The following is a 12,099-nucleotide window of genomic DNA, read 5'->3' as shown; positions in this document are numbered from 1 at the left end:
TCTGGTTCAAATGTATGCTACATCAAGGTCATTGTACTGTCATGTGTAACTAATTAACACAAATTTTAAAATATTAAAGAAAAAAGAAAATTTCAAAATTTTTATTAAAAAGTCCTAGAACTAAGAAGTGAGTTCAGCAAGGTCAGAAGATACAAAATACACATACAAAGATCAATTTTAATTCTGTACACTACAGTAAACACATGGATACTGGGATTAAAATATAATACCATATATAGACACACACTGCTTAATAGGGGCCCAGTCTGAGAAATGTATCATTAAGCAATTTTGCCTCTATGAAAATATCACAGCGTGTACTTATAAAAGCTAAGCTATGACATCACTAGGCAATGGAATTTTTTGGGATCACCATGAGATATGACCTAGACCTTATTATATGGTATTTGACTTAAAAATTACTCATAAAATTGAAATACTTAGGTGCAAATTGAACCAAACACATGTGGAGTTTACATGCTGGAAACTACCAAAAAAGTCAAAAAAGACCTCAATAAATAGAGAAGTATCTCATGTTCGTGGATCTGAAGACCTTGCTGTTGCTTCTGGAGCCTCTGGACCCTCGTTAGTTACCTTGAAATTTGGAGATGAGAAGGGTTAGTGGGGGCACCAGCTAGCCTTCCAGCATCTCAGGACATCCTCGCTGTCAAGAATAACCTCAAGCCAGGCAGAAGCATGGGGACAAGCACACACTCTGCAGTGCTTCATTACGTGGCCGTCATCTCCTGGTGCTCAGTATCGGTGAAGGGGGACCTGGAGATGTTGGGGTGCAGCCTTTGTTGCCTGCCTCCCACTGCCCACACTCAGGTCAGGCTTGCTCTCTTTAGGATGGTAGCAGGCTCTAGCCACTGACTGGGCACCCAGGATGTACCAGGCATTGCCCCTGCCATGGAAAGTCAGAGAAAGAGAACACACAGCCCGGAGCCCCCAGGGTTGACCCTCTGGCTTCCTCACTCTCATGACTGAGGTGCTCCTGAAAGATCCCTGATGAACGGCATCTCTGTCCATATGTAATTTTTTTTAAGATGTGAAAATAACTCAACAGTGAAATCATTAGCCCACCCCAGGCAGCCTCAGCTATAATTTATGGCTCCGAGTCTCCCGTTGTTGTAATTTTGTATTCATTAGGACGCAATTTTTTTTCAAGAAAAACTTCAAAGAATCACAGTTCTGTTGATTAACATTAGCCATTATGTCACTCACAGAAATTGCTAAGTCTGTAATTCTGAAAAGTAAAGTAATTTCTCTTGTGTGGGAACCAATTGAATGGCATTCAGGCCCCTCTCTGGGTTCCGCTGATGGCTCTAGAAAGATCCTGCTGCTTCTGTGGGAGACTCTGACCACAGCACCTTCTTTGGCTGTGTTTTGCCCATCCTGTCTGCACCAGGAATTAGGGGAGAAGATCAGCTGGTGTTTTCGGGTACCTAATGGGGCAGGTGTTGTCAGAGAGCTTTCCAGTACACAGGGATATGGGGGTGTGTGGGTATGCACTCAGTGCATGCACATGCGGCACTTCTAACACTCAGACAGCTTCTTCTCTGAGCCATTTTATTATCTTTAAGTTGTGGGATTTAAATTGAAGGACTTTTCTCTTCACCTCAAATCTCTTTGCAGCAGTTTTAGTGAGGCAGAGTAAGTTAGTCGTTTGTTTGAGTTAAAGGGAGGAAAAAGACTGCTTTGGGAAAAAATTATAGAGGTTTTTCTTGACCAAGAATGAGTGGAATAGCGGGTGATCTTAGAGCCTCAGGGGCCATGGTGCTGACTGTGGTGATAACATCTGCTGTGCCTGGGACACCTGCTACCTGTAAGCGTGGTGCCACCTCACTTAGCACAAACTGATGATCAGCCCCAGTTTAGGGTTAAGGATCCTGAGGCTCAGAGAGTTCATGTAACTTGCCTAAGACAGCACATTGGCAGGTGCCAGAGCCTGGATGCAAACCAGACATGTCTGATCCCAAGCCTGGGCTTCTCACCACTCTGTCTTCTGCCTCCTCTCCTGGGCTGCCTGTGGGGACACAGCCACTTGATCTCTGGATGTGCTCCCATGGACAGCACAAGGCACCAGAACAGGACAAGAACAAACTCAGCAGCCAGACAGCCAGGTTCCTGGGGTGTTTGTTTTCAAGAGGTTTGAACCAAAACATGATGGATCAGACCCACTCTTGATTGTAGAGCTGAATCCTCAGAGAAGAACCTGGAATTGGCCAATCTCAGAAGCAGGGTGACCCTTCTGGTCCTCGCCAGCCAGGATTATAACATCAGTCAAAAACGACCTGCTCAGAAGAAACGTGGCCCCAGTGTGCAGATTTCTCCTGCCTGAAGGGCCTCTAGCGTCTCCATTGGGGTCATCTCTCAGCTGGTGGGAGGAAGAGGCCTGACCCTGACCAGCTGTGATCTGCAGCCTGCTCCAGCTTGCTCTGCTCTTCCAGTGCTGGTGGGTGCAGAAGTCGGTCTTGGATAATGGAGGGTCAGTTGCTGCCAGATACTGGCCACAACTTCAGATCCATGGGTTTCTGGTTGGGGAGGATCTTTTGTTCCTAGGATTTTGATCTGATGTGATCTTCGGGAAAGGAAAGAAAAGAGTGAATGGTGGGCAAAGAGGTGCCCTCGGGCCAGGACAGTGTGGTCTCCATGTCTGTGTTTGCAGGCTTGTGGACACCAACATCACAGCAATGGACCTTCATTTCTTTCTGTATCTGAATTAGTCACATGTTTAAAAAAATTGTCACTGTCATTGATCTCATCATAATCATCTCTTCTAGTATTTGCTGGCTTTATTATTGGTAGACTGTTAGGGTTGGGAGAAAAAGTACTCAAAAGGAGTGAATGTTATTTGCTGGCATTTTGAGAACTCTCTTCTTTGGAGTCAGTTTGCATGTTTAGTCACATCAAGACCACCATGAGAGCAGGGTTTATCTATATCCCCCTTACTCGCACACATGCACAGCTTTCACCTCCTCTACAGACAGACCCAGAGTTGCCCCCTGGAAGAGTGACAGCTACAGACTGGTGGGGACAGCCTGCCGAACCTGATTTCTTAGGGCAGGTTGGCTCAGAGCCCAACGGACACATCCCGAAACACTGTGCCGTAAATGCACAAACATAAAAGCATGACTTTTGTGTGCACTATCTCTTTCACAATCCCAAGGTTGACCCCAAGGTAGGATGGATTGGGGTGACAAGTGATGGGGCTGAGAGTTGGGGTGTCTGGATTGTACACATTTTTAATAATAAGAAGCCAGGAATTTTTACACCCTGACTGGCCATTTGGATCCAATCTGCTGGGTCCAGTCAGTGGCATTAAAGTGTCCTGCTTTGTAAAATATTTGCCCTTTGAGTTTCTATGTCCAGGAGTGCCTGAGAGGAGGAGGAAAAACAGGAAAAGATGGGTTGTGGCCTCACTGAGAGGTTGAAGTCTCTCTGTGGAGGCCTGTGGGGAAGGGTTCAGGGCTCAGCCTGGGCCTTCAAGGTTCCCCTGAATCTAGTCTGCATCTGGGTCATTAGAAGGGAAGGTGGCCGTAAAGAATGTGGCCTGGGCCCAGGAAGGAGCTCAGCTTTTGTCGGAAGGGCTCAGCACCTTGACAGTGAAGGGGGATCCCAGGATTACCTGAGACCAGCCTGAGCACCTCAAGACGTCTCAGGGCCAAGGGCAGAGGCCACATGCCTCTCCTTCCACGTGACGGGATGCCGTTCGCAGCAGCCTGATGCAATGATGCCGCAGAGCGGGAAACATGGGAAGCAATTATCTTTTTAGTAGGTCACTGGCTTCCTTTGGGAGAAGAGACCAGAGGGAAAGCTGGGAAGGCGGGCACTGCGGTCCCCCAGAGGCTGTGCCTGCAGTAGCTGTCTTGGTGATTAACAGCCGTGTCACTTTCCACGAATGTTGCTTTAAGCAGCCGCGTTCAAAATTGAGTGGGAATGAAATAAAACAACCCAAAATAAATGCTTCCTCTATTCCTTAGGAGTTGTTGGAACCCAGAAATAGCTCTTTAAATCTGTAATTTTAAATGGCACCATGCACAGCACTCTCTAAGCTCCAGGTTTATTTTCGCAGAGATATCATTGCATGTACAATGTCCTGTTTTTTTGTTTTTAAAGACCATGAAAAAAAATGAGCTAAGTGACTCTGGGCTCTTTCAGGAGTGGGTGCAGGGAATGCATTGGGTACTGAAGTAAAAATTATGTTTACAGAGAAAAATATAGCCTTTACATGTATTTTTAAAGAAAAAATAGTAACCCAGTGGAGGAAAAGACCAGGAAGAATATTGTGTCCGTCTAGATCATAAACTGGAACAATAAAAACCTCTGGCAGGCAGTAATTGCTGGCCAGCTGCAGGGGTACAGCTGTGCCCAGGGCAGCATGCCAGGTGCTGGCAACCAGAGGATGGGCCTGGCTGGCATGGCACCCAGCTCAGCCAACGGGTCCTGAGAGCATCCATGAGAGGTGGCCGCAGAGTGGCAGGGCAGGTTCCTTCACAGGCCAGGCCCTCTGAGTCTTGAAGTCCTCTCTCTCTGCCGCTTCTACTGCAGCCAGGCTGCCAGCTTGGAGACTGACAGTGGCAGTCACAGGGCTGAACCTCTGGCTGCATCTCCAGGTGGGAAAAGGGTCATCAGCCTTTAGTGTCCCATTTCCCCCTGGAGAAGCCAGACAGAGAGGCATAGAAACTACTCAGTGCTTTGGGGACTGGCAGCATCTTAGGCCGGAGGGAGGGAGAAGTGAGTGAGTGATTGAGTTGGGTGCTGCTTTCTTCTGCCCATCACTTCTTTCGTTCTGGTCCCTGGCAAGAAAGGCAGCAGTGAGGTGGGCTGCTGGCATTAGGCGAGGCTCCTTTTCTGCCTTAGTCTATCCCTGCCCTATATGCACGCTGGTATTTACCCAGCACGTCAGATGTTATTTATTTATTTTTTCAAAACATCTAGTAACATTCCAGGGGGAGGATGGGTGGTGGGAGGAGGGGTGGGCGTGGACTGTGAGAAGGCAGGATAGTCAACCTGCCCTCTCGCTTCCCATCTTTCCTGAGTGCTTACCCCCTTGCCTGAAGGTAAGCAGGCCTGCCATCGGTGAGCTGTATGTTTTAAAATGTGAGTTTGCTATTGTCGAGACACGGTGAGGTCACCAGCTCAGAAAAGGAGCACTGTGGGGAAGACAGCTCTCTGCTCACACTTCAAGAGGAGGGGGTGCGCCATGCCTCGCAGGGCCTCCTGGGGAGCTGAAGGACTCAGGGAAGACAGGCCTGGGCCTTTACGGTGGTTCCTGCAGGGAGCAGTGGGCCAGGTGGGCCGAGCAGGGGAGGACTGCCTACTTTGGATCATGTTAGTGGGTTCTGAGGCCTAGGCTGCCTGCAGTTGCCTGGCACCTGGCCCTGGGTGATGAGAGCAGGGCCACAGTAGCTTCGTGTGGGAACCTTATAGAGGAGGTGGTTAGGTGTGGGCTCTGGGTTCCTGAGCTTGCGTTTGAGAGATGTGCCCATAGAGCATCATTTGCTGCCTTTGGATTAGCTAGCTGTGACCCTTCCCTGGGAACTCCACAGAGGTGTAGTGCAGCTCCTCCCTGTCAGCACTATACAAGTCACGCAAGGCCTGCCTCGTGGCCCCTCTGTGGGGGAAGTCTCTTTCTGCTCTGTCACCCCAGTGGAAGTGCAGGGGTTAAAGAGAAATGGGAACATGACAAGGTCCACCTGCGAGGTCCAGGGCAGGTCTAGGTCCTGCGACGACCAGACAAGGCTCGTTGTTAGAGAAGTACCCATTTATTGAGGAACAGCTTTGCACATTTATAGAGCTGGGGGCGGTTCAACAGAGCAGGGTATTGGCACGGGGCACTTTCCGATTGGTGGGTAAGGATCATGAGGGTCAGCAGGGCTCACCATTGGGCGGCACAGCAGGCAGGTGAGGCCTGGCATCTGAGGTCTTGAGGGGGACACTGTGCCGTGCTTCGTCTGCATTTCTTCATTCTCAAGGTTCATTCTTCCTCCTTTTTTCTGCTATTGAGTGCCTACTTCGTGCCATGCCAAGGCAGGTTTCACAGGCAAAAACTGAAAATTTGGTGGATGCTATTTAAAACTGTATGTTTGAAATGGCTTTTAAGCAAATCCAAACCTAAAAGGTGTGATGATTGATCACTTCTTTTGCTGTCTCCATGTGATTAGAGTGCCCTGAAATGATCTTTTGGCTGCACACAGGAAATACTGGTGATTGACAGAGGGTGGGAGATTAGGCCATGTTCAAGGCTCTTGCGGCACATGCCACCTTGTCTGAGTCTTCTCTGTATCCTGGGCTGTGAGCTCAGTGGCTAGTGCTTGACCACCTAGACCCTGATAGATGCTAGCCCCTAGTACACTGCTGGACATGATAGACGCCAGCCCCTAGTACACTGCTGGACACAGAGCAGATACATAGATGTCCCCTGATAAAATTTTAGACACATCATTGATAAAGCAACTGTATAATCATAGCATTTAAAAGTAAAAGTTCAGACAGTGAGGAAAAATGTAATTTGTAAAAATGACTGTATCAGACCATTCCAGCTTCTGTAGCAAAACAATAGACATGTTTTTCTGGTTCTGGAGGTTGGAAGCCTGAGATCAGATCTGGTGTCTTGGTTATGTTTCTCTTTCTGGCTTCTAGATGGTGCCTTCTTGCTCTGTCCTCACATGACCTTCCCTCAGTGCATAAGTGAGAAAGAGAGAGCTCTCCTCCTCTTCATATAAGGCCACCCATCCTATTGGATTAGCACTACACCCCATGACTTCATTTAACCTTAATTACCTCCTAAAAATCCTATCTCCAAATAGTCACTTGGGGGTTAGGGCTTCAACATGTGAATTTTTTGGGGACCCAAATTAAGTCCACAGCAATAACCTAGTATTATGATGGCACCATTATTGGATCTGTGATTTTTGCCTCTTTTCTGGTCTCACCATGATCCAGAACCAGCTGAGAGCTTTCCTTATGGCCTGTCCAGCCTCTCATTTGGAGCCACGCCCTGCCATGGTTGGGAGTATGCAGGGACAGAGGGAAGGACATGGACCGGGGGCAGGGTGGGGTGGTATTCCTGGGACAGTCATCTGTGGGTGGTTAGATTGTGGAAAACAATCCGGTGCTCACAGTGTTTGCCAGTGGCTGCCCAGCGCATGCTTGCCATTTGTCCTCACCACCTCCCTCCCCGGGACATGGCCTCTTGTTACTTCTAGATGCCTTCCGTGTGAGAGACATTAGGGTGACTTTGTTTTGATTACAAATAAAGATGATATCAAAATATAAAATTACGTTTAAGAAAGCTTGTATGAAATAGAAAAGTTTTAGAAAAAAAATGGTCTTTCCCTTTTCTTTTTGAGTGATTGATAGATATCCCCGGTCTAAGGGTGTCTGCAGCACAGGTGTGCTCTGGGCATTTGACAGTGGGCACTGTGTATGTGTGTGTGCCCGTGTGTGTATATGTGCATGTATTGTGTCAAATGTCATTCTTTAAGAAATCAACATCAGCAAGACGTGGTGGTGCATGCCTGTAATTCCAGCAGCTCAGAAGGCTGAGGCAGGAGGATCGCAAGTTCAAAGCCAGCCTCAGCAGTTTAGCCAGGCTGTAAACAACTCAGCGAGACCCTGCCTCTAAATAAAATATAAAAAAGGGTTGGGATGTGGTTCAGTGTTTGAGTGCCCCTGGGTTCAATCCCTGGTACACACACACACACACACACACACACACACACACACACACACTCTCCATTAAACTCTGAACTGCTTGAAGTCGGAATGCTGCCAGACTCAGGTCCATAGAGCACTGGCCTGCAAAGGGAGACTGTGCAGCAGGCCTTGGCTCTTTGCCCGAAGTCTGCAGCCTTGGGCTTCTGCAAGGCTTGTCCCTGGCCATTGCCTGTGGGGACCATCCCAAGCCATCTTGTATGCTCCTCTGAGGAGAACTTTGGTTCCCTGGACACAGCTGCCTCAGAGTGCAATGCAGCCTCTGTCCTCAAGGCACAATGGACTCGCGGCGAATGTGGAGGGGCCTTGCACATAGACCCGCAGGGGGGTGCTGAGGCACTGGGAATAATGACCCACCGTGAAACTGACGGGAGCATGGGGTTAACGTCGCCCTCTGTTGAGGATGCCCTTTTGAAATATGCTCTGGGGTATGCCTCCTAGCCCATTAATGATACCACAAACATGGGAAAGCTGGATAATTAATGATCACAGGGCACGTGGAACTGCAAAATGTCATGTAAATGCTAAGGATAAAAATTACTGTGTATTAGATACATTCCTTTAAAATATTCCATGGTGGGAAGATTAATTTTCAAAGAGTCCAAGAGTTCCACCAGGCTTCCTTCAGAGTCTTGGGTGTCTTATTATTTGAACCCCTTTGAAGGAGACCCGGGTTTCTGTATTACGCACTGCTGGAAAACAAAGGGTGGGGAAGCAGATTTAGCTTGGGACATGAATTTGCCCACCACATTTTGGTGAAAATTTGTCATTGATTTTCTCTAGCCGGAGGCAGTTTGGGCCCAAAGCCAAGGAAGAGGTGAGGATCATCGAGCACCAAACACAGACGCTCCGGCTGATGCCTCACCTGGCCACAGTGCTGGCCCTGACCTTTACCAGCAGGTGAGATGGCCCTGGGGTCGTTTCTGTCCAGGCGAATGGGAGGCCCTGGTATTAATAAGCACTAAAAGGAGAGGCAGACACTGGGGTCATTTCCTAACCACAAGCTGGAAGGAGCCTGTGGTACAAATCTGATGACCAGGGTAAAGGTGGGGGAACAGCGGGGCACAGTGGCACTGCCTGTAATTCAAGCAGCTCAGGAGGATGAGGCAGGAGGATCACAAGTTCAAAGTTGCCTCATACACTTAGTGAGGCCCTAAGCAATTTGGTGAGACCTTGTTTCAAAATACAAAATAAAAACCAAAATGGGCTGGAGATATGGCTCAGTGGTTAAGCACCCCTGGATTCAATCCCCAGTAACAAAAAATAACAATTAAATAGATAAATAAAATAAAAAATAAAAGGGAAAAACAATTGTCAGTTATCTATCAGACAAATGGAATCCAAGTGAATTTGAGAAAACCCAAATCCAATGCTTCTTGCCACTTTCTAAACATAACAGACTTGAACAGTTAAAATAGCTCTATGTTCTGATAAAAGTTCTAAATCAACAGTCAAGTTTTCTAAAGTAGGTCAAGGTGTGTGTGTTGGGGTGGGGCGGAGAGGCAGGGTACCGAGGACAAGGGCAGCGATTGATGGTGCCTTCAGGGTGCAGGGCAATTCACATTTCACCCCAGGCTCTCCCCAGGAGCTTCTCAGCAGCTCCTCCTCAGAGCTGGGATGCTGTGGGGTGTCTGTGTGAGTATTGTCACTCCTGCACTGAAGGCTAGGAAATTCGGGCTCTGCCTACGATCACAGGGCCCAGGAGTAGGTGGACTGGGAACAGGTCTCCAAACCTGGGTCCTTCCTCCTGTGTTCCTCTTCTCTACATTTGCAATGCCGCGCTAGTCATACTGTGGATCACTTAGAGTTGGCATGTGTTTGAAATTTACACACTGAGGAGTGACAGGTCCTGGGGTCTGTAAGGTGGTGAAGGGAGGGATCTGCCATATCAGCATGCTGCTGACTGGAGGGGTGGGGATGGGGGGGGGCTGCCCTCTGTTCCTGTTGCACAAGGCTGGAGCAGATGCCAGCCCTGCAGGGTGTCCCAACAGCGAATCCTACAGACCCAGCTTCAGGCAGCAACAGGAAGGTGGAGCCACGCTACCTGGAAAAAATTTAAATTACTTGCATCCAACATCTGTCATTTAAAATATTTGGAGAGTTTTTGAAATTTGCATATAGTAAAATGCATGGTTTTTAGTGTATAGTTCAGTAAGTTTTGATAAAAATACATATTCATGTAGCAAACATTTCAATGTCACAAATAACAACCTTTGTTGCAAATATGCCACAATGGAACCCATTATTCTATATAATAAAAATGCATTTGGGCTGGGGATGTGGCTCAAGCGGTAGCTCGATCACCTGGCATGCGTTCGGCCCAGGTTCGATCCTCAGCACCACATACAAAAAACAAAAATGTTGTGTCTACCGAAAAACTAAAAAATAAATATTAAAATTCTCTCTCTCTCTTTAAAAAAATGCATTAATAAAACGAAATTATGATACACACAGTGGAATATTACCGAGCCATAAAGAATGAAATCAGCCAGGCATGGTGGTGCATGCCTATAATTCCAGCATCTTGGGAGACTGAGGCAGGAGGATCGAGAGTTCAAAGCCAGCCTTAGCAATGTAGAAAGGCCCTAAGCAACATAGTGAGGCCCTGTCTCTAAAAAAATATAAAAAGGTCTGGGAATGTGGCTCAGTGGTTGAGCACCCCTGTGTGCAATTCCCAGTACCAAAAGAAGGAAGAGGAGGAAGTGGAAGGGGGCGGGGAAGAGGGGAAAAAGAGAAGGGGGAGGGGGAGAGAGGAGGGGGAGGGGAGGAGGAGGAGGGGGAGGAGGAGATGATGATCATCCTGTCACTTGCAGGCAAAGGGATGGAACTGGAGGATATCATATTAAGCTAAATAAGCCAGATACAGAAAGACAAATATCACGTGTTCTCCCTCATATGGGAACCTAAATAAAAGGATGTCAAAGTAGGATCGTGAATATGAGGGACTGGGAAGGGTTCCGGGGGAGGTGGGAGGAGGATGGAAGAAGGGTCAGATGGATACCGACAGTGCAGGCTGCATGCACGCAAATATCACAGTGAATCCCATTAATGTGAAAAATTAATATGCATTAATAAAAATAGATATAAGTAGAAAAGCATCAACATTTCCCTGGGAAAGCTCCTCAGGCCCCTCATAGCCAGCTTCCACCTCAACACCAGCAGAAACAGCCAGCTTCCTTTCTTCCTTTCTTTCTTTCTTCCTTTCTTTCTTTCTTTCTTTCTTTCTTTCTTTCTTTCTTTCTTTCTTTCTTTCTTTCTTTCTTTCTTTCTTTCTTTCTTTCTTTCTTTCTTCCTTCCTTCCTTCCTTCCTTCCTTCCTTCCTTCCTTTCTTTCTTTCTTTCTTTTTTTTTTGGTGGTGGTGGGGTACTGGGGATTGAACTCAGGGGCAATCGGCTACTGAGCCACATCCCGGCCCTATTTTGTATTTTATTTAGAGACAGAGTCTCACTGTGTTGCTTAGCACCTTGCTTTTGCCAAGGCAAGACAAACAGCTTTCAGATTGCTCTCCCCCTAGCTTGGTTGGTCTCCTCTAGCACAGCAGGTAAGTGGAATCATAGACCATATGCGTTTCCTTCAACGTATCCTTTTGGTGTCCCTCAATGTTCTTGATGGTTGGCTAATTTTTATTACTGAATAGGAACATTAAATGGACAAACTCCAACTGGCTTGTCTATTCTCCCCCTGATGGACCTGGGAGTGGCTTCCAGGATTTTTATCCAGGATGAATAAGACACAGTGAATACTCTTGCACAATACTCTTTCATTTTTCTAAGGGTAAATACCTAGAGAGGACTTTCTGGCAAATGGATAAGTATACGTCCAACATTCTAAGAAATTGCTAGTTTTTCAGAAAGGTAGTACACATTTTTGGTCCCTTTACCCATTTCTAAATTGGGTTGTTTGTTTTCTTGTTGATGGACATGTAAGTTTTTCATATATCCAGCATAGAGTTTCCAGTACAAATATTCTAATAAATTTATTCAAATTGTTGCTTTTTAAAATTTAATTTCCAATTATTTGTGGACAGTGTATTAAAAAACAAACTATTTTATATATTGACCTTATATCCTATATTCTAACTAAATTCACTTGTTAGATTTAGCAGTTTCTTTGTGAACTCTAGGATTTTCTATATACACAATACATACATAGGAATAAAGAGTTTCCTTCTTCCTGCCACTACTGATGCCTGTGAGTTTCTCCTTGCCTTAGTGGCCTGGCTAGCCCCCTGCACAGCACTGGAGAGCCATGGTGAGGGCAGACGAGCCTCCCCTGGGATTGATTCCGGGGCCGCAGGCAGTATTTCTCCATCCGTAGTGAGGGCTCACTGCAGGAGGTTTTTAGATGCCCTTTAGTAGATGGAGCAATCCCCCTTCTAGT

The 12,099-nt window shown here is 47.0% G+C and overlaps 1 protein-coding gene across 1 annotated transcript in view; it reads left to right on the top strand.

The window, feature by feature from the left end:
* LOC144369089 (acyl-coenzyme A oxidase-like protein) overlaps positions 1-8,623 on the top strand; it is a 165,254-nt gene extending 156,631 nt beyond the window's left edge. The window contains exon 10 of the mRNA XM_078028141.1: positions 8,503-8,623. Coding sequence (XP_077884267.1) covers positions 8,503-8,623 — 121 coding nt within the window. The remainder of the gene's footprint in view (positions 1-8,502) is intronic.
* Positions 8,624-12,099: the final 3,476 nt, after the last annotated feature.

The sequence above is a fragment of the Ictidomys tridecemlineatus genome, chromosome 12, assembly GCF_052094955.1.
Source record: "Ictidomys tridecemlineatus isolate mIctTri1 chromosome 12, mIctTri1.hap1, whole genome shotgun sequence".
Classification (NCBI taxonomy): domain Eukaryota; kingdom Metazoa; phylum Chordata; class Mammalia; order Rodentia; family Sciuridae; genus Ictidomys; species Ictidomys tridecemlineatus.
The sequence above is the reverse complement of the archived record's forward strand: the minus strand, read 5'-3'. Positions and strand labels throughout refer to the sequence as shown.